This window comes from Vidua chalybeata, chromosome 5, assembly GCF_026979565.1.
Source record: "Vidua chalybeata isolate OUT-0048 chromosome 5, bVidCha1 merged haplotype, whole genome shotgun sequence".
Classification (NCBI taxonomy): domain Eukaryota; kingdom Metazoa; phylum Chordata; class Aves; order Passeriformes; family Viduidae; genus Vidua; species Vidua chalybeata.
Window position 1 is genome coordinate 46,330,572 of NC_071534.1, and position 22,576 is coordinate 46,353,147.

Below are 22,576 nucleotides of genomic sequence, written 5' to 3' on the forward strand. Positions count from 1 at the left end.
CTTTTCTTATTCTGTCTGCTGTCTTACCCCCAGGTGTTCAGGGACTTCATTTTTCAGTCTTTCTAGTTGTCTGCCAAGCTACAGCTTTCACTGTAACTCCACAGGAGACCTGCCAAAACCTCACTTTTGTCAAGTTGGTGTTTTTATTGAGTTTCAGCTTCCTGACTGCATCTTGCAGAACACAGAGTACAATATTTTGGGAATTTGAGAATGCTCTGTAATATATCTTTTCAGTAAAGATGCATCTGAGTGGCACTTCTGTCTGTAGATGTGAATAGGTCACAGTGTTTATGCAAAGCTTGGTGAAAATCTGCTTTTTGAGTTCTTCATTTTGACAACATGGTTAAACCCAGTTTAAGTGAAACTGAATTAATTTCATAAAATTGAAAACTAATATGAAGGAAGGAAGAAGGGACATAGGAGTTAAAAAAAGAAACTAAAACACTTCAGAATTCAGAGCATGAAAAAAACAAGGGCTAGTCATTTTTTTATTAAAAGTTTTTTGGTGTTTCCTTTTTCACTGATCATCTCCCCCTTGTTTTTAAAGCTACATCCTGTACTGGAAGAGGAGGTTTGCAGAACAGCCTATCACAGACTTTTGTAGTGTGATAAGAACAAATTCAAAAGCTCCATTAGGTAAGTATGCTGCATGCTTACTCTCTGATGGGCAGATCATGAGATAATTTCTGGCATATACTGCTACTTTGATCAGCTAAGTGTGTCTGACACTAGGTCAGAAAACCACAGAAGTAATGTTTAACTCTTAAGCACATATCTAAACTTAGCTTTTCCAAGGATTGCAACACGTGCTTCAGCACTGTGCTGAGTGAGGATGAGATCAATACATGCTTAAATGTCCTGTGAACTGGGGCCTGTTGCAAATCAAGGCCTTGAAGCAGAGCTGCTCACATGGTGCCTGGGGAGATGTTGGTACCCACTGCATAAAAAACCAGTGACCGTCCTTTCAAAATGATGAGAAACACTCCCAGTGAGCTGCCTTTTCTGACTTCACCCTGCCCACCACCTGCACTGATGCTGCCAATTCTTCTTGGGCATCAGGGCCACAACCCCCCCTTCCTTTCCCCTGCCACAGTACTCCCTGCCCCAAGAGTGTCAGGAGATGTCATCTTCACAGAAGCCATAAATTGTGCAGTTTTCTGGGCTCCAGCACAAGTCTGAAACCGCAGTTCACTGTTCTGCTGAGTTGGTATGGTGGCACATTCCATCTTAGGGACAGTGTTGACTGTGTGAAGGAAGTGTTTTTCTCAGAAGCAGCTGATGCATTACTTTGGCTTTCCTTTTCTAACAGAAAAACAGTTTACCTAAAATAGATAAGAACTTTAGGGCTTTTCTGCATCTTTACTTCTCAATGCGGACTTTAAAAGAGAGGAAACAATGCATACAGCTGGTGTCAGAGATGGTTAGAAAGTGGAAACTGTGTACAAAATGGGTGAAAGTAATGTTTTTAATTATTCTAAATAATTTTAAGAAAGGTAGCTCTGGAAAACATGAAAATCATTTCAAAAATCATAATTCTGTATCTCTTACAAACCCCACTCAGTTTGAAAACTGCAAATCAAGCACCTGAATAGCAGAATTATGAAATATCAATGAGACTTATCCCTCTCTCTTTCTCTCTCTCTCCTTCCTCCCTCACCCCTCCCTCTCCCTCCAGAAAATTGTTCTTATCTCAACCCATTATCTTTGGTATTGTCCTACATGCTGAGTAATTGTAATTTCTTTGAATAAAATTTGTTGCCTTCTTCAATTGGATATGGCCATAAATAGTAAAAAGGTTACTAACGATAAAATATGTGTAAAACATGTAAGTAGAAATTAAATTAGGCAAGTCTCAATGTATGGTACTGAACAGTTCTGTATATCCACAGGTGGAAAAATATTTGATGGTAAAAGATAATGTGATAGATCCGAGCAAGGGGAGGATAAGCCAAAATATGATAGCTACTGAAAATTGACAGTTACTTAGGGAAATAATTGATAAGATAAAATTAAAAGTGATTTCAGATTTCTTTCATGCTGACTTTAATCTGTAATCAATATAAATGCTAATTGTTTTTTGTATCCAGAAGAACCATCACAAAAATGAATAAAGCTGGTAGTGGAGAAAAGCTATGCAAGACTTTTGCCTTCATACTCCAATATAAATATGCACAAATATTTAAACATGTTTCATTAAATTATGAAATTAAAGTAACTGACTTTTATAGGTTAAAAATCACATTCTTACATTGTTAATATGTTCTAAAGTCTTAGCAAATTATCTGCCAGTAATATTCAAAACCAGCTGCAACTTTCCATTCCTTATTCACACTTTTTAATCTCTTAACAGAGGAACAGGAAAATTATTTTCTTTTATGTGATGTTTTACCAGAAGACAGATTACTTAGAGAACAGCTTCAGCAAAAGAGACTGGTAAGAAATTATTGTTTTTTTCATTTTTTAAGGTAAACACTCCAATAGAATAATATATAGTAACTTAGCAGGCATTTTAAAGTGAAAGCATATTTTGCGAGATGGCAAAATTCTGAATTTTTTTTAAGCTCATTTCCCTAGCTCCTGCACAACTGTACACAAATCCCCTGTTTATAGATTTTTCCATGGGATAAATTTACAGGTTGTATGTCAGTGTTACACACAAGTGGAAAATACACCCAGAACACTGAAGAAGGTTGAGTGTGCTGAACATTTTTCTTCTTGCAAGGATCTATTTTTCATGTAATAATATACATCGAGGGAAATCAGCAAACTAGAACTCGGTGTGCAATACTGTGAACAGAGAAGGTGATACTTACCTACAAAATCTTTGAGCAAGCTGCTTTTGTGCATTTGCACTCCCTTTCCCAGATTTCATTAATTCACAGTCTCATACTCACAAGCACCATAGTGTGTGAGTGGAGGAAGTCTGGCCAGTATTGTTTCTGTGAGATGCAAAGGACATGAAATGCCAGCTCTTGAGTCCACATGAGCCATTCTGGTTCTTCTTGCCTGATGGCAACCTAGTACTGTGGACAGACCTTGCTGAACTTTTAGGCATTGTCAGTTCTGAATGGATGGTCCTTCAAGTTCAACTCATGCTGACCGGCTTCCAGGAGTCTTAGTCTAGATTGTTGGCCAGTGGGGTTTTTTCTGGTTTCTTGTTTGAAATACACATCTGAAGTCTGGTTTTGCTGTTGGGCTAATTTAAAAATGAATGTTACATGGTACACAGCAGCTTTTTTGGCAATCTCCTCAAGTTAGGACGCAGGGTATTCCACTGGAGATGCGCAGTGCCCTGTGTCTATACTGTGAGATGTTAGAGTGCAGGCCTTAGGGTCTTTACATAAATACATTCCTCAGTTTAGTGCTGGCAGCCATGTCCTGAGAATTGTCAACACAGGCCTTTTAACCATTTGTTATGCTGTTTCTTCTGCTATGTTTGTATTACAAGTTTGTTCATACGCAGCATGCAAATAAAGACACGGTTAGTGATATGCATTCAGAATGAAGGAGAACCCTACCAAGCCAAATTCTAGTCCTAGGGAAATTGGGATTGGCAGGCAAAATCCAGTTGGTTCAGCTACTCTGTGAGTGCTATTTCCATTTGCTGGCAGTAGTAATATTCTTCAGCTTGAAGTATATGACTAGTGAATCCACGGAACTGGAGGAATATGTACAAGTCTTACACAGCTTTCCATAGGATCCCAGCTCCTGCAAAGGAGAAATGTGGTAGTTCTTCCACTGGGGATTTCCCATGGAATTAGAGTTGCCTGAGCTGAAACCTGTATTCCTATATAGGCCCATTGGATTTTCATGGACTCAAAAATAGCTGATGCACTCATGCCTAGCATACTTCCCTTCCAAAGCTATCTGGGTTCAGTAAAAAAGGTTTGTATAGATTAGTATCTCACCCTTGACAGCAGCTAAGTGTCTCTGGTATTTGCTGTCTTCTGATCTAGTGGTGGTCCTTTCCCAAAATACTCACTTAGTCTCCTGCGACTGGCAGCTCAAAAATTTCTGAACACAGCAATATGAGCCTCCAACTCTGAACCCACAACAACTTCCAGGATCCCCACTACTTGCGGGAGTGAGTTGCACTGCTTGATCACACACTGGGAGAGAGCCATCTATTTGGTCCTTTTGAACCTGTCATGTCACAGTTGTCAGGTTTTTGTATTAGAAGAGATAGTGAAGAATTTGTCCTTAGTATTATCCAAACCATTCATGATTTGTCTCCTGATTTATCTGCCTTGCATTATGTCTTTCATTAGTCCTGTGCTGGAGCACACACTCATGGCAAAGAAGGACAGCAACATCCTGGGCTGGTTTAGGAAGAGTTTTGCAGTCAGGTCAAGGGAGATTATCCTTCTCCTCTACTCAGCACTGCTGAGACCACATCTCAGTGGAGTGCTGGGTCCAGCTCAGGGCTCCCCAGTTCAAGAAAGATATGGACTTCCTTGAGTAACTCTGATGCAGGGTCACAAAGATGCTTAAGGAACTGCAACATCCTACATACGAGGAGAGGCTGAGACAGCTTGGACTGTTAAGTCTGGAAGACAAGGCTGTGGGGGAACTTAGTGATGTATATAAATACTTGATGAATGAAAAAGGAGTCAGATTATTCTCAGTTGAGCCCACCAACAGGACAAAAGGTAATGGGCATGAATTAAAAATCAGGAAATTCCCCCTGGAAATAAAGAAACACTTTTTTTCTACTATGAGGTTGGTCAAACACTAGAGCCACGTTAACCAGAGAGGCTGTAAACTCTTCCTCTGTGCACACAGTCAGAAGAAAACTCAATACACTCCTGGATAACCAGGTAGAGGTGACCTTGCTTGGGCATAGGGGTTGGACTTGTTGCTCTCAAGAGATCCTTTGTAACCTCAGTGATTAGGTGATTTGAGGTTGAGGAATGCTCTTCGGTGGTTCTTCACAGTACATCATTACTGCACTTCTCTGTATCATTTATGGTTTTCAACAATCTTTTTGACTTTGTGAAAGATACCTTGAATTTTGCATGTGGGCATACAGTGTCATAAAGATATTTGTTTCCCAAGTGTATGTCATGATTTTGGCTTTGAGGGAGGAAAAAGGGTTGTGATGGAGCATGCAGCTGATGTTTTCATAGAACCATCTTATTACAAATAATTCCTCCTGGCTGCTATAAATTGGACTGTACTTTTTTGTTTTTTAAAGGGCATTTGTTTCTGATTTTGTGGTGTTTTTTACTATGCAGTTCTGTACCAACTAAGCCTTCTCTCCACTGCAGTGCCAAAGGCACAAGGAGTCTGTTGGCAGGTGAGCAATCTCATCTGCTCTGCAAGTAGACATTTCCTCAAACTCCGGAATGAGTGGAGAATTTAACCCAAAGCAAGTGCTGGTTTTGGTTACAGAGTAATTAAATTAGGAAAGAAAGAAATACACATTTTTATTATGGTGTGAAATAGTTTGCAGTGCTAAATAGTTCTGAATATCAGAATTGTATCCTCAGTTTTTACAGAAGGATTTTGTGAAATCAAGTTGCAGCTGTAGTTGGGGCTAATGGAGTCACTGCTTTAGTTACAGCAATAAAGTCTGTTTATTTTTTCATTTCCTTTTGCTGCAATCTGAGTGTTGACTTGCAAGTTAAATAGATATTTTGCTTTGTAAAGCCTTTTACCTCCAGACAAGTCCAGCAATTAAGAGTGAGTTGGCAAATGGGCTCATGTGAGTTGCGTAGAATAAAGACCAGAACTATACAACTTTTGGTGATTTTTCTGCATCCTTTGAATCCTAACTGCTGTCTCCAACAGCAAGCCCAAACAAGGACAAATGCTGTCTTTAAAATGTGCTGCCTGAAGCATTTCATTCTGCAGTTTTGAAATCAGTTTAGGAATATTTCAGGCTGTATTGCAGCAGGGAGCTAGCCAAGGTGGATGTCATGCAGAGACATAATGGTGATTGTGATGTATTGAGAGAGGCCAAGGAATGAGCCTGAAGTAGGTTAGAGAGCACAGCTTGCTGAAATAGCTGACAAGGCTGTGAAATATAAAACAGATACAGTCTTTTGGAAAAACACAGTCTTGACAAAGATTTTGTTGTTGTGAAGCACTACCAGGCAAGGAAGCCCTGGCAGCAAAACTAGAGAAACATGGAGGGGCAGTGTCAATATAAGGCACCTGGGTGTTTCCTTTAAATAAAAAAGTAACATCCCCAGACTTATTTTCTTGAAAATACATACTTCCTTACAGCAGCACTGACCTTGTCTTGCTGTCATGCATACAGTTATTCACCCATCATCTGACTGGTAGTTTTAGGTGAAGGGGCTTTTCTTTCTCCCAATAAGTAAAGACCCTGAAGAGGAGTCTTCACTAAGGCTGCAAGCTGTACCAGCTTCCCAGGAAGAGCTGTTTGTATGATCCCAGTTTGTCACAATCTTAAACTGAGACAAGGTTCAGGAGGTTGAAAATATCCACTGGAAGGGATGGAGATGTTAGTGCAGTTTAGTGTAATGCAACATCAGAAGTGCTTGTGATGTGTGCCAGTTTCTTACAGAAACTGCCAGGGCTGTGTACTGTATTAGGAAAAAGCCCTCTAGGTTGCCTGCAATTAGCCATGTAGGATTGAGTTTGCCTTTCCACGGGGCATTAGGTGGTTACCCATAAACCTGCTCACTGATACCACAGGTAAAGCTGAATCACAGGTAGAAATATTAAACTGATACCTTTTATACAAAATTATTTAATTTGTTGCATAAGATCTCACTGTGGATTTTATTTATTTCCATGCACCATGTATATAAAGTTAAGAGAATTTTACCAAAACTTAGCTGGGACACATACTGCCTTTGGAAAAACTTGGAATTTCTGTGAGAACCCACACTCAAAACATACTGACATCTGGTTTGTGCCAGCAGCACATTTGAATTTTATATGTTCATTGTTACAAGTAAGGATAAATATGTATAATAAACTTATGTGATGGAATGATTTTATTATTATGGTTTTGTCTGAATAACTATATCTGTTCCTCTTCATAGAGAGAAATTCTAGAACAGCAACAACAAGAGAGATATGACACAAGTTTTCATAGTATGTGTATGTTCTGTGATCAAGAATTCACAGGAAACAGGTTTGTTTATTGCCCTGTTTGCTTTTGTTTTATTTTTTTGATACCTACTCAGCATCTTTATTTATGTTTTCAATGTTATTGAACGAGTTAATGCATAATGGTAGGACTCAGAAGGTAGAATTAACTTTAAGGTATAGTTTACATATTTCTTTCAACTGAAGTGCCATTTTAAATAGCTGCTGTCCTACTTCTCAAACTTTTTTATTTATTCCAGTGCAATTATTTCTACTATATGGTATGCTGGAGTTGAATGAACCATTTTAAAGACAAATTTTTTTTTTTGGCTGCTTTAGTGACAAGGACAGCTGTGTAAGCCAGTGTGATGTTTACAAATTTTTTTTATCCAGTTGTACATTTTCTTATTTAAAGCTTACCTAGCTAGTGTGAATTTGAATATCCAATGAAAAAGAGGAGAGGAAAATTAGAGTGAGAACAGAGGACTTTACAGCATCAGTCAAGTGCAGGCAAGAATTGCATTGAAGTGCATACTCCAAAGAAACTTTGTTTTTTCAGAGTAAATCAGTTTCAATTGGAGAGGCTAAGTCTGTTTGCATGGGTAGTTCTGCTAATCTGGAAGGGTAGAAGCACCAGGGTCATATTCCTGCAGGTCATCCCAATGTTCGATGAGTGTCCCTCTCTACTGCTTGGTGACAGTAGAGGAACTTCCTCCTCTGCTTCCTCTTGAGTCTGACAGGCAGAGTGCATGTTTGAAAATCATGCCTGGGCAATGGTAAAAGCAAGTGTCAACATTCAGATATTTCTTTAATCCCCAAAAGCAGAAGCTGAGGCATATAGAGAAGCTGGGCACCTAAGGAATTAACCAGTATATCTCTGTCAGAAGAATATATTTTATGAATGCCCATTATGTTTATTTGTGTACACTTTTGAGTGCCATTCATGTCGCTAGTGCTGCGTGAAGCAATATTGATGTAAAAGCACATTGCATCCAAGAATTTCTGCTCTGCTAACCAGCATAGAGATGTCTGACAAATGGCTGTTTAGAATGTTTCTCAAGAGGGTTGTGTGAAATATGATTTGCTTATACAGGGTAATGAATGATCTTTGCTAACAGTGAGGGTCAAAATAAACTATACTGTAATTTTCATTTAAAGGATTATATTTCATGCATGTGGATAGAGCAGTTGCAATGTTACTGAACATTCAACAGAGCTGAAAATGAAAAACTTCCTGTTTCAATTAAATTGTTTTTTTTTTTTTCCTAGCAGTGGCAGCAAGACTATTACTGTTTATTTAACTTTGGCTTTTATACAGTTTTAGAGCCATTGCTGTATTTTAAATCAGTAATTGAATAATTCTTATATATAGGCAAAAATATGTAACACTCTATTTGAATGTCTTTTGTAGATCTGTTCTTCTCAATCATATGGCAAGAGAGCATGCCTTTAACATTGGGCTGCCAGATAACATTGTGAACTGCTATGAGTTTTTGGCTGTATTACAGGGGAAGCTTGACAAGTAAGTAGAGTTTTGTTTGTTTGTTTTCAATAAACTTGGGTTGTATTTCTTTTGACTTGGAAATAGTAGGTAAAAATGAATTCCACATTTGTGGCTAGTTAAGAAGAAGCAAAGAGAGCAAAGAATTTATTGTGAGTCCTCTTAGAAGTCTTTTTGTTGACTTACTGAAAGCTAATTCCTAGCAGTTAATAGCATGAAGTCAAGTGCCCTGTTTCAGTTATGTGTTGCACAGGTTGACATCAATAATAGCACATGCCTTCTTCTCATAACTGTTAGCAATAATGCTCTTTCTCATCATGACAAACTTTTTGCTAAACATCTCTTTAATCACTGAGTACAGAGACCTTGTTCCAGTCTTCATTTGCCTCCATATACCATTACTTGGGATGTTCTGTCTCTCCCTTTTGTACTGCTTAGAGAGTAAACCCAGAGCAGAAGGAGATAGATACATGTTAACTTTTCCCAGAAATGAAGACATATTAAGAATGCCTTTTCTTTTATCGTTGGTGTTGCCTAATGCACTGAATTACCATGCTCACTGATAATTTGCAGCTCTACTGTTTATCAGTAGGACCTGAGGCTTTCAGATAGAGGGAGTTTTCTCAAAGCTGATCCTCTTTGTAGTTAATGCATATGCTGAAATTGTGTCCAGAGTAGTGAAAGGCCACTCACCCTACAGCTAAGGATAGACATATTAGCTATGCTAGTAGAATAGTACTAGAGGAGAAAAATCTTGTTTCAGGCAAATAAGACTACATTATGCATGCTGACAGAAAGCCTTCCATACTTTTCGTGGGAATGCCTTTCTCAAGTAGAGCAAGCACTTTGCTGTTAGCAGGTGAAACAAAGCAGATATTAAAATTCATAGATGTATTCTGGCATCAGACCTATGATTCACCAGCAAGGCAATCTTGATTTGAAGTCTGCAGGCATAGGGAGAACTCAAAACTTCTTAAATGTTTTGAAAGGCAGAATGATACTGAGAATCCTGAATTCCTGTTCCACACAAAACATCAGAGGGGAATCTGGAACCACAACAGTTTTATGATGCTGATTTAAGTCAGTGCATATACTTCTGTTTTGTTTGAATTGCTCTGGAATTTTACTGTGGTAAAATTCTCAGTTGTTAATGAATGTTTTCACCTTCTTGAGTAATGTGTATATGCACCTAAATAATACTTTCCTGTCTGTGTACATATATGCATGTACCTATGGGTATGTATGTTTATCTGTGAATTATATATACTTCTCTCTGTGTGTGGATATGAATTTTTTTACAGAATTTTACTACTTAGGATTTCAAAACCCATTGACCACCCTGGCAAACTTTCATTTACCCTCCCTGTTGATGTAAAAACTTTCTGTTTAGCTAACATAAATTGTTTCAAAAGAAAAGTAGTATGTTCACAGTTTAGTTTTTTTCAATCTGAATTACAAAGAAACAATTACAGATGGATTGGATGTCAGTGTAAGTCCATGCTGAGTTACAGAGCTCACACAGTGAGCAATCAGCAGCCTTTCTGTGCCTACTTTGGGTACTCAGACTTTTCTCCCACTTTGCATATGGGGCAAACAGTAAAAATTTTTGTTAGCTATATTTTTCATTTTTTCTCATTGTTATTTCTGTTTGATTGACTGTACCGTGATCTAAGATTATCTTGTCTTTTTTTTTTTTTTCAAATAAGCTTTCTGTTTCTATTAGTTTGCTCTGACATGCTTAGGTTAATCTTATGATATATAACTCCAGCTTATTTAAGTTTATTATTTTGTACTATTTTCAGTTTAACATGTTGACCTGTTTACCTTTTTATCTTAGCTTGCAGTGTTTATACTGTGAAAAAGTCTTCAGAGACAAAAACACACTTAAAGATCACATGAGAAAGAAGCAGCATCGCAGAATCAATGCCAAAAATAAAGAATATGACAAATTTTATATCATTAATTACTTGGTAAGTAGTTCTATGAATAATTAGCAAATTGACTAAAGAGATACAGACATTATCTAGTTAAAAGTGAATAAATCCAAACTAGCAATTAGTATAAAGGTCAAAAATCAAGTGAAGGATCCTTAAGAAGTATGCTCATTTATGCTATGATATTCTGGATAATTGTCAAACTAAGCACTAGTAAACATTTTTTGTTGAGATTTGATTTTGAGAGATGCTAGAGTGTAGCTTGAAGAGACACTAATCATCATGTCATTAGTGCTCAGTCTCTGCTTTAAAAACAGAAGGGAAAGTGAGATAGAGCAATTAAGTAAATGGAGGTCTAACTTAAAACAAGTTGGCTTTGAGCTCCTTTTCTACAAAGCTTAAGCTGGAAGTGCTCTTCAGAGGGTAAATTAAATGCAAAGAGGAGGAAAATGAAAGACACGGAGATGAAAGAAAAACAGTTAGTTTTTAGCTTCCAGGTAGGTGTATGTTACTAAATATTTTTTTTATCTCAGACCTCTGAGTGTGTGCATGTGTATGTACCAGATTGTCATTTGCTGCCTTCAACTTATGAATATAGGAACTGCTTCAAAAGCTGCTATGTACTGTCCTAGAAATAACTATAGTTCACCTGAAGTAGTCTTTGTGCCTTCTACATGTGCTAATATCCAGGTTATAAATAGGCATTCTTGACTGTTTTACCTACTCTTTCCTTTTAATTTCTCTCCATGGGTGTTACTTTAATACTGAGGACAAAAATTTGTATGTTTAATGCTCTGCCAAGTCCCTTCTACCCAAGACAGAATGAGTTCCCTTGGTGATATTTTATATTATTCTTCCAAAGATCAATGATCTGAGACCTGGGGCTTTTTTTCCTAAATATTCAGATTTCACAATTTTGAAAACTGACCTGTATTTGCTGGACAGTGAGGAAAAAGTTGTGAAGCTATGTAGGGTAGATGTTTTTAGATCCTCAGCAGAACTGAGCATTTACTTCTCCTTTGGAAGTTAACAGATTTTAATTTAATGTAATTGTTTTAAGTGATTTTAATAGTTCCTTCTGCTTGTCCTGCACATAATATTGTCCTTCTCTGCTTGTCCTGCATGTAATATTATGTTTTCAGAACTATTGAAATTATCTTTTATCTCTCATTTGCCTTCATTGTTGACATTTTAATCTGTTCCGTCTTAGATCACGAAACTGAGCTAGATGACTACCCAGAATCTCTGAGAACCGTGAAGTACTACTTGAGAAATTTGAGACATGCAGGGAGGTCATAACATGAATACAGACACAATGGCTGTGTCATGTTAATAAGCAGAATATGCCAAAGTAAATATAACAGCAAGGCTAATATTCACATACCTAACCACTTTTCTCCAGCTGCTCCAAAACTGGTGGCCTTGCTTATGCCTGTCACCTGAGAATGATCAATGATCTGTGGTCTGTGTGCCTCCTGACCCACATGCAGGCATGGTTTGAGTGATGCTGCTTGCGTGGCCACAGACCATGCAAACTGTTTCACAGTCAGGGCCTTGGTCCCCTTTGCCTGCAGCTGGGATTCTGGCCAGGACGTGGCAGGGTGTCTTCACGTGCCAGCCTGAACCAGCTCAGGTATTGGTCACTGAGTAGCATCACTCAGACATGTATTCTTTCTTGTTCTTGAAATTATAGACAATAATAAATTAAACTCAAATAAGCTACATCAAACCACCAAAATGTTTAAAATTGGGCAGTGGGTACTGCGTATGCAAGATCTGTGCCAGTACATCTTCTGGGACATACTTGAATGATCACAATTCTGTCATGCTCTACGTGCTCTGCTACAGCCATGTTGTCTTTCCACACATTTTCAGTTGTCCACACTATAGTCTACTCAGGGGACTGTTTCTGCTCAGCCTTTCTGATCCTTCAGACTATACCCACAGCAGAATTTCTGACATTTCTTCTTTTAAAGAAATATTTTTTTTTAAAATGAAAGCAGACTAAAAAACTGTCTTAAACACTTATAACATAGTTCACTATAAAATGTTTGTACACAGGAAATTTTTAGGAATGTTCCTACATAATGGAAAGAGTTTGCTTTCCAAACACCCTTTGACAACCCCTTTTTTTCTGCATAGGGACAGGAAGACTAAAAGGAAGAACCTCAGTTTCTTCACTAGGAGTTCAGTAGATTGGCCTTTACATTATAAGGAGGAAATACTCTGTAGAGCACATACACGCTCTACAGTAGATTATATTAAATGTGATAAGATGGATTTTTTTCAAGATGCATCTATATTCAGTAAATTCTAGATGTTATACAAGATCTGCTTTTTTTAATGGCTCAATGTAGTGATTTTGCTTCCTCTCCCCTAACACCTTTACAACTTACCAGAATTTTTTTTTTAATGTATACCATCAAGATTTACTCATTTTTATCAATGAGTGTTAGAGGTCTGTGCTTCACATTACTCTGAATGCCCAGGGGCTTATATAGTTTCAAAGACACAAACATGTTTTACATATCGTATCTGAAATGATTCTCCAGTGGATTTAGAGGTCTTTTGTCTGTATTGTGGAAGTGTGGAAGATTATACCAATCCTACAGAATGGCTTGAAGTGTTAATTCAGAGAGATAAACTGGTACTGGAGTGCAAAGAACTCAGCAACAATGTATCCATGATATATAGATGTAGAATTCCTTGTTTTTCTTTTCTTCAAAAAAAATCTTCCAACCTAATTTCCTTGTTTCTCTGTATGTATTGTCCTGTGGCCCCATGGCACACTGTGCACAAAGAGCCAAGTAAAAATGGAGAGGGAAGAACTTTGTAATCTGTGGTGCCTGCTGGAGGCCATAAAAGAACAGAAGGCAGTATTAAAACTCTCTTATTCCCAGAGGAACTGAGGCAAACCCAGACTGACAAGGCCTTCCTTTCTGTATTTACCTGATTGTTACCAGCAGCACTTTTAGGTATAGAGTGTCCTCTGTAGGAAGCCCAGATGTCTATTTTCAAATTGATTAATGGCATGTGTCTACAGTATGTAGGATCAGTGAATTAATACACTTGTAACTCAACTAGGCAGCTGAGAAATGGTACCTGCTACATACTAGAAAACTTGTTTCATAAAGCCTTTATTTTCCTCAAAAATAAAAAGACGTTTTCTCCTTATTGCCAAGCTCTAGGTTGTCACTATTATCTGTTGGGGAGCAGTGGAAGATGATGATGATGATGATGATGATGATGATGATGATGATGATGATGATGATGATGATGATGATGATGATTATTATTATTATGGGAGCCACTTCTTATATTTAGCCTCTTTTGATTTACACGGTGTGTATTATGTAAGATAGTAAAGGGAAACCCTTCTTAAGTTGGTGATGATTCAAGATTTAATAAAATCCCCTAACTGGGGAATGCTTTATATTGAAATTCATCCAGTGTGGAGTAACTACAGTTGGGGTAATCTCTTCTTCCTGTTAGAGCATCTCAAGTTCTGCAGCAATATAAAACAGAAAACTCAGATGATCACAGCAAAACAGGTGAGAAGAAGGGCAAGAGAAAAATTGCAGAGGAAATCAACATATGTTTGGAGTTTGTGAACTGCTTGGGCTTGGATTTCCATTTGCATGTAGTTTGGGAACTGCTCTTTAGGGAACACTGCTTGAGATACCAGCTGCTGTTTCTAGTTTCTCCCATCTCTGCACTTTTTTTCAAGCTGGGGTGTGTTGCCTCAGTGAGGCACACAGACTTTCTTCCTGTAGAACTGCACTCAGGTTGCAAGGGTAAATTACCAGTGAAGCATTTCATCTCTGTGCAATTAGACTACATTTTGGAAGAGGAAATAATCAAGCCACACACATTTGCATGTTCTCACTTTTCTATAGCATCATCCTCTCTGTGAGGTACAGAGAAAGTGTTTAAAAGAAAAAGTTGTTTTTTCTTGAATATATAGCAGGGTCTTCAGGGTTTTTTTAATTATGCATTTTCTAGTGTTTGAACTATTAACAATGTCAAGTCTCATTTTTTTCTCTGGTTTTGTTAAGAATTTCTTGGGAATCTCTAGAGATCATTCCTGTCAGCTCTTGCATCTTGGATGAAAAAGCAAAGAAAATTGAATACTTATCAAAGGCACCCTTGGTCCCAGATGCCCATCAAGCTGGAGAACTGAAAAAGTGTTAAAAAAAGCAAAAAAAAAAAAAAAAAACCAAAACAAAACAAAAAAATAACCACCTGAAGGATTTTAAAGATATTTCAAAGAACTCTTTTCCACCCAATTGCTTAGATTCAGTCTCTTGGCACTTTCATCACAGTGTTCCTAGTTATCCGTTCACCATGCAATTTTCCAGTGATACAAGACCTGGTTAGCTTTTCACTTTTTCCTTTTTTTTTTCCTCCTCTGAATATAAATAGATGAGGGAAACAGAGACATCTTACAAGCTCCCTCTCTGCCTTCTTCACAGAAACACCATAAAAAACATCAGCAATAACGAAGCTCAGGCGTGTTTTTTCCCTTTCACCTTCAATTAAAAGGTGAAGCTTAATACTCTCTTATGCTGATATACTTTGAGCTGGCAAGGGGAAAAATGGTGAACATTCATCTTCATTTTGCAGTGGTTGTGAGCCACTATCTGCTCATTAAGGTGTTAACATTAGCAGACATAGGAAACCAGTGTGCAGCTGGGAGAACATGTGGTGAGAGGTGTTAATGGCTTACATTAACGAGTCTCCCCTCTCACTGAGAGCTTACACACTACCATGTAGTATCACTGAATTAATTACGGAATTTCCATTCTGTAATATACGATGACATTACATTTAGACCTGTCTAGGGACAATTGTTTATCATTTTCCTTATAGACACTAACAACTTTAAAAATTCTCATTAAATTCTTAAATGATGGATATCTTTTCCTTCTTTTTCCAAACACCCATAAAGGCAATAATCATACCTGTTACCAAGGATGTTATTAAATATATTTATTAGTAGGAATATTTTAATAAAATCAATTAAAGGATTGTCTTTTTATTAGCTGTTTTTTTTTTTTTTTTTATGGAGACAAGATTGTCAACTATAATCTTTGTGAATCCTCCACAGCCATCAAAAGTATGGGTTCAAAAATATGATTCTGATTACTGGTTAGTTTGCTTGGGTTTATTTTTAAAGACAAGAAGAATCCCAGGAAAGAAAAGCACAAGCTAAAGATCACTGCTGGTATTTCAGTAGAGTCCTTCAGCTTTTTATTGCCTTTTATTTATATCTCAGTCATGCTGAGAGTGCTTGCCATTGTGCTGAACGCTGCACAAATGTATTGCAATATACTTCATGCTGAAGGTCTTTAAGGTATAAATAAACAACACAAAAAGTAAAAGTAGGAACAGAACCCGGGCTCTCACTGCCTTTCTGGAGCACTCTGTAGTTAAGTTGACACCGTGTTTTCACTGGCACAGCCTTGAACAAGGCACAGGCACTGACTGGTGCAGCTGTGCCTGCTGAAGCCTCAGGTGGGACAGCTGCATTAAGCAGCACATGCTGCTTGATAAGCAAGGTAGGCAGACTGGATTGAACAAGTGTGAGGGCAAACTTGAGATAGTGGTAACATACCCACCTCAGGAACACTTTGGAAGTGTTGCAGCACTGGTTTTCTTGAGAACTTTGTGCCAAATCATCTTCCTCTCAGCTATAGTATGACTGTTAAATGATGAAAATAATTCTTATTTTAAAAATTCTTACTAAAGCAGTGCTGTACCTTTTACTCACAGCAATACTGAAGTGATCCAAAATAAGATATTGATTGTGACTTCTGAGATGTTCATTCAGTTCAGTGACAATGTGTGATGAGAATCAGGAAATGTTTTTTTATTATCTTTTCTTCTTCCCCACCAGGAATTTGGAAAGTCCTGGGAAGAAGTGCAGTCAGAGGATGACCGGGAATTACTAGATAACCTAGAAGAGTAAGAGTTATTTATGTACCCATTACACAGACTTGCAGGACCATTATTTTTTGAAGTAGTTGCAGGGAAAATGCTGTGCACAGTTAGCACATGGTTTAAATTCATTTAAGCCAATCAAATCAACTCCAAATTGTCCTCATTAAAAACACTTCTCAGCAATGAGAGCTGTAAACTTCATATTTCAGCCACAAGCATGTTTTTTGTTTCCCTAGAGCTCAAACAAGAGCCTTCTGGGCTTGTAATGATGTAGATAAAATGCATTATTTACTTTTGCACCAGAAAACAGTCGAACAGCTTTTGCTCAAATTTAAAAATCAAAAATAAGCATCAAAAGTGTCAGTATGAAGAAGAAATTGTGTGAAAAAAAATTTGATAAAAAGGTAATAATTAGAGATTAAAGAAGGATTTCATAGGAAGCTTCTCAGCAGTGCTGACTGAGGGCAACATCCACCTCTTCTGCATTCTTCTGTGGTCCAGGCCTTCAGATCACTGCAGATGTGATTTCCTTGGCCATAGACAATTGAATAAGCAGGAAGAAATTTATGGGTATCAAGGTCCCCGATCTTCCTGGTTCTCTCTGTGACTTGAGGTTAATTTTACTTTACCTGGTTGCAGTAATAGTTCTATCTCTCAGCAGTACTAGGATTGAAATGGATGTTTTGGTAAATATCTGTGTACTTGTCTAAATGTAGCATAAGTGAGTAATTAATATTTCATAAGTAAATAACACTTAGAGTTAGCTCTGCCTGATGGTTATGACTTTGGCTGGTGTATTGAAAGATTAGAAATGTATACAAGAATTTCAAAAGACCTTAGAAAAATAAATACTGAAAGCAATATTTAATGACTTGCCAAACTGGATAGAAATTGAAGTTAGTATTCTGTATATTAGTGCAGACAATTTCAAGTAGAATTAAATGCCTGTCTGCATAGAAATTACCCAATATTAACTGCTCAGTTTTTCTCAAATTTGTAATTTTTTTAGACTCTACAGCAGATTGTAATCATGTATCCAGCTATAAATCCACACTGTCTTTTCCACCCCTTTAAAATACTCAGTTTCTCTGGATTTATTTCTAGTGTTGTGAAAGCAGAATCTGAATTGCCCTTTCTCAAAAAGTCTCTTCTCTTTCCACAACTAAATGAATATTTTTGACTTTTATTCATAAGAGATTGGTCTGACTGGGAAGAGCATCCTGCATGTGCAGTTTGCCTGTTTTGTGAACAACAAGCAGACACCACAGAAAAACTGTATCTTCACATGCAGGTAAGACTTCTTTTAAATAACAGTTTTTTCATCACTATGGAATTAAAAATTGTGTTTGTAACATCTTTATTAAGGTCAAATCAGCTGCTGCATTAAAATGTCCTCTTCAGCACAGAACTAAAGTACTACATGCATCTCCAGTATCTATTGTTTAAAACATGCAGAGAAGTCAAGCTTTACATTAAGAGTATGACTAGCTATTACTTTTGACTGTACAGACTGCTACAGGCAGTAAAGAAATAGCATCTTTGATATCATAGTGCTTTCATGATTTAATATATTTTATTATGGTTAGCATCTGTGTTCCAGTTTTAGTAAACTATTTAACAGTATTAAATATGAATGCAAAAGTTTCTGATGAACCAAAACTTCTGTGGTTTTTTTCATGCATTCATTTTTGTGTGTATATATGTGAATGTCTGTGTCAGCCCATGAAAAGCTGAGCTGTTTTTAACTTGGAGTAGTAGTAGAAGTAGAGGTAGTGGAAAATAAGATGTTTTTTCTTCCCATTTTTTTCTCCAGAAATCACATGGATTTCACTTTCCTAAAATAAAGTCAGAGCATGGTGAGTAAGAGGGGCTGTAATTTTCAGCATTTGCCACTAGTGTGGAGAAAACCACATCATAAGAATAGTGGAAAACAAGTTTATCTGTTTTATTTTTGTAGAGACATTTAACTTTTCCATTATGGAAACTGTTTCTGCCAGCTTACAAAAGCAAGCCAAGAACACTTTATTTTTATGGAACTGTTGCTACTGCCAAGGATGTGTGCTATTTTCTTTAGACCCATTTGATTGTTTTGCAGAGTAGCTTTTATAAGTACCTGCTCTATGAGTTCCAGGTCTGGCTGCTGGAGACTTGGAAGTATTATTATTTTTATTATTATTTTTGTTGTTATTATTGTTATACCTGTTAATGCTTGCTTGCAAGCTAGGAGCTTTGTTTGGCCAATGTTTGCTTTCTGCTGTAGAGTAGAATCATTTAGGTTGTGGAAGACCTTGAAGATCATTGAGGCCAGCTATTAACCCAGCACTGCCAAGTCCCCCACTAAACCATGTCCCTGAGTGCCACATCTACACGTATTTTAAATACCTCTAGGCATGGTGATTCAGCTGTTTCTCTGAGCAGCCTGTACCAAGGCTTCACAAGCCTTTTGGTGAAGAAATTTTTCTTAATATCCAATTTAAATCTCCCCCTGTCACTTGTTACTGGGAAGAAGAGACTGACCCCTAGCTGGCCACAGCTTCCTTTCAGGTAGCTGTAGAGAGTGATTAAGTCAGTCTGGAGACTCCGCTTCTCCAGGCTAAACAGGGGGGGCAATCCCTGCTCTGGTCCTGCTGGCTACAGGATTGCTGATACAGGCCAGGATACCATTGGCCTTTTGGCCCCTGGGCATTGCTGGCTCATGTCCAGCTGTGTCACCAGCACCCCCAGGTCCTCTTCCACTGTGCAGCTTCCCCCAGCCTGTAAGGCTGCATGGGGCTGTGTGACCAGTTGCAAGACCCAGCACTTCTCTTTGTCAAACATAATACACTGACATCCTGACCCAGGCTCATCTCTAACGGGCCTGGTTTTATCCCTTACCCCCTTCAAATCTAGTTTGAAACTGTCTCAGTGAGCCCTGCTAACTCCTGTGCAAGGATCCCTTTCCCTCTCTGAGACAGGTGTACCCCATCTGTCACCAGCAGGCCTGGGGTCGTGTTGACACACCCATGATCCAAATACCCCAAATTCTTCCAGTGACACCAGGCTTGGAACCAGGTGTTGAACTGCTGGCTCTTCCTATTTCTTCCCTCATTATTCCTTGCAACTGGAACACTGCTTGTGCTCCTGATCCCTTAAGCAGTCTTCCCAAGGCCTTGAAGTCACTCTCGATTGCCCTAGGACTTCTTGTTGCAACTTCATCACTGCCCACCTGAAAAATCACTAACAGATAATTACCCATGAGGGTGGGAAGGTTTCTTGACATACATTTAACCTGTGCCCCAAGGAGGCAGCAGACTTCCCCTAAAAGTGAGTCTGGTTGGCATTTTGGCCTTCATTCCCTCCAGCAGGGAACCATCTGTGACAATGACCTGTCTTTTTTTCTTTATGGGAGCAGCTTTTTTGCAGGGCATAGGCTTACTTAACCCCAGTGGCACCTCTGTGCTGGGTGAACCATTGTCCTCATCACCCAACCTCATTGGGTTCCACTTGCAGGGGCTCTCACCTGTTACACCTGGGAAGGCAAGGCGGTCACAGAGGAGACAGGTCTGCTGCACCAGAAAGGGACGTGTCACCACTGCCCCCGTCCCTTAAGTCACTGTGCTCAGGCAGACAGAGGGAAGGCAGGGAATATTCCAAACCATGTATCCTGTCTACCTGCTGGGCCTGTCCCAGGGAAGCCAGGATACAGTGCCCGTAGTCAGTCCCTCTCTCATTTCCCAATATTCTTCAACCTACTTGCCTCCTCCTGAAGCTCTTAACTAAGCCTAAAGACAGACTGAAAGGAAGCAAAATGTTTCCAGTTTTTGCACTAAAAGAAGGGTTGGTTTCCCAGCAGCTAGGAAGAAACACGTATTCAGTTAATTTGCTAAGATACAGAATGCAGGCAGTGCTGTCTTCAGTAAACTCTCATCAATCCTTATGCTTAAGCCAAGAAAGCATTTTTAAATTAAGACTTACGTTGCCCAAGTGCTTGTTCACTACCATCTCTCCCAGGTCTGAACTTCTATCAGCAAGTAAAGCTAGTGAATTTCATCAGAAGAGAAATCCATCAATGTCGTTGTTACAACTGCCAGGAGAAATTTGAATCCAAAGGAGGATTGATAAGTCATATGGAAGAGACCAAACACATTGCATTCCTGCCAGCCAGGTCTACATGGGATCAACCACAGTAAGGGCAAATACACTTCTTCCAGCATTACTTGATAATTTCTATGAAACAGTAAATTGAAAGTTTTCGGGTTTGCGAATACAACAGTGCCCTGAGCTCCCTAACTCTAGTGGCCCAGATAAAATAATAAGGGGTCTCAGAACTACTCAGAATTAGAAATCTCTATACAGCTCTTCTCTATGACTCTTCTACACTGTGCATACCTGCACTGTGCAGTTGATTTTTTGGGTGTGCTGTTTACTGTCATTCCAGACAACCAGACTTGCTCATGTTTCCTTTTTAAAATTCTTGTCTCAGCCTCTCAAACAAAATGTGTGACTGTCTAGTAATCATATTTTGTTGCTTTCAGGTATTATTTTCCTACCTATGAAAATGACACACTCCTGTGTACATTGTCAGACAGTGAAGATGCAAAAGCTGAGGATCAAAGTGAAGAAGTGCCTGTTGTAAGTGAAGATATATCCAGTCTAAAAGCTCTCAAACAGAGCAGTGTTTTAAACCAGCTTCTGTGTAAAGAGAAAAAGAGTCAGGAGAAATTTTGACCTGGAAGTACAGTGGATGACCTTTAATGCTTTTTCTGCAAAACAAAACAAAAAAAAATTTCAGTACTTTTGGAATTCAGTTAAACTCACAAATGTTATCATCATGGGACAAATATTAAAAAGTGAATGCTAAATAAAAATTTAAGTGTTAACTTTGTTGGTATATCTTCCTTTAAATTTTAGCTTCATTTTAAAATTGAATGCTCAATTTTCTGCTAGGATCTTCAAATATCCTTTGTGCGTTAGTGTTATTTACAAATTTTTCATCTTTTTAAAATTTTTCCCGAATGAATCAGAATATGAGTTTTATTTTAAGGCCACCTTGTGAAAGGTGAGAACAACTGAGACAATGTGTAAAGCCAGTGAGAAATCTTCTGTGTGTTATTGCTGTTAGAGAGCAGACAGAAAATGTAATTCTTGATCTGGTGTGTGAAGGAAATCTTGCTCATTTTTACCTTAGAACTTTTGAAAAATAAAAATAAATCTGTATATCTCTATTATTAATCATCAGTATTTAAAACATATGGTGCCTATTCTCAAAACTAGCTCAGAAACATCAGTAATGCTCTGCCTGCCCCGTGAATATCTGACTGCATGAAAAGTTGCCAATCTAAAGTCTAATTATTATAGGAATAATTGCAATATTGGTTGCATCAAAAATCCAAATAATTTAAAGTAGATTTCTTGTATGGTTATGAACTGAGATGTAAAAGAATGACTTAGGGAATTGCAGACACATAATCCAAATGAAATCCTAAAAATCTCAAGTCCAGAAAAGCTGCCATATTTCCTTTTCAAGTTCTCAAAGTGGCAGAAGGTCTTCAGCATGTCCAGAAAGAATCTCAATCTTGATAGGGTAAAGCTTCTCAGAGCATAGGTCGTGCTAGGATGATCCAAACTAAGAATTCCTGAAATGTTAAGTAGTTCCAGAATTTAGGTTTAGCTTTCCATAATATGTATAACCTCTTTCAAAAGTGTTAGTACATTCTTTTTTCTTCTTCAGGTCAGTGTTAGAGCACTGGCGGAAAGAATTGAAGTCTTGGCTCAGTGCCCTTCCCTGCCTGAGAAGATTCAAAGCTGCAGCTTTGCCTTTGCACAGCCCTCATTACCTGAAATTCCTTGCTATCAATAAGAATTGTTGTTGTTTGTCTTTGTACTGTGATTGTGAATTATAAAGCAGTCCCTGGGAGCAGGGGCTAAATTGCAGATCTACAGCCATGTTCTGCTAAGCTTCAATGTCCCACCTAATTCACCCTGCAATCTTATTTGCATCAGTTTCTTTTCATTTACATTGAACTGTTTTCTCCTGCCATTACAGGTCACCCTCTAGCACCTCTCTTTGCTTTCTCTGTTATATTTTTCTTAGGCCTGGGTACTCTGGAAATACGGTAGACCAACAGGAGACTGAAAATGCACTGAGTAAGATAGATCA

The 22,576-nt window shown here is 38.2% G+C and overlaps 1 protein-coding gene across 2 annotated transcripts in view; it reads left to right on the top strand.

Annotated features, from left to right (window-relative positions):
- ZNF277 (zinc finger protein 277) overlaps window positions 1-21,296 on the top strand; it is a 41,432-nt gene extending 20,136 nt beyond the window's left edge. For both annotated transcript variants that reach the window (XM_053944097.1, XM_053944099.1), the window contains 10 exons: window positions 548-636; window positions 2,351-2,433; window positions 7,017-7,108; window positions 8,474-8,584; window positions 10,401-10,533; window positions 16,394-16,461; window positions 17,632-17,728; window positions 18,251-18,293; window positions 20,428-20,602; window positions 20,952-21,296. In XM_053944097.1, coding sequence (XP_053800072.1) covers window positions 548-636; window positions 2,351-2,433; window positions 7,017-7,108; window positions 8,474-8,584; window positions 10,401-10,533; window positions 16,394-16,461; window positions 17,632-17,728; window positions 18,251-18,293; window positions 20,428-20,602; window positions 20,952-21,144 — 1,084 coding nt within the window. In that variant the 3' untranslated portion in view covers window positions 21,145-21,296. The remainder of the gene's footprint in view (window positions 1-547; window positions 637-2,350; window positions 2,434-7,016; window positions 7,109-8,473; window positions 8,585-10,400; window positions 10,534-16,393; window positions 16,462-17,631; window positions 17,729-18,250; window positions 18,294-20,427; window positions 20,603-20,951) is intronic.
- The last annotated feature ends 1,280 nt before the right edge of the window (window positions 21,297-22,576 follow it).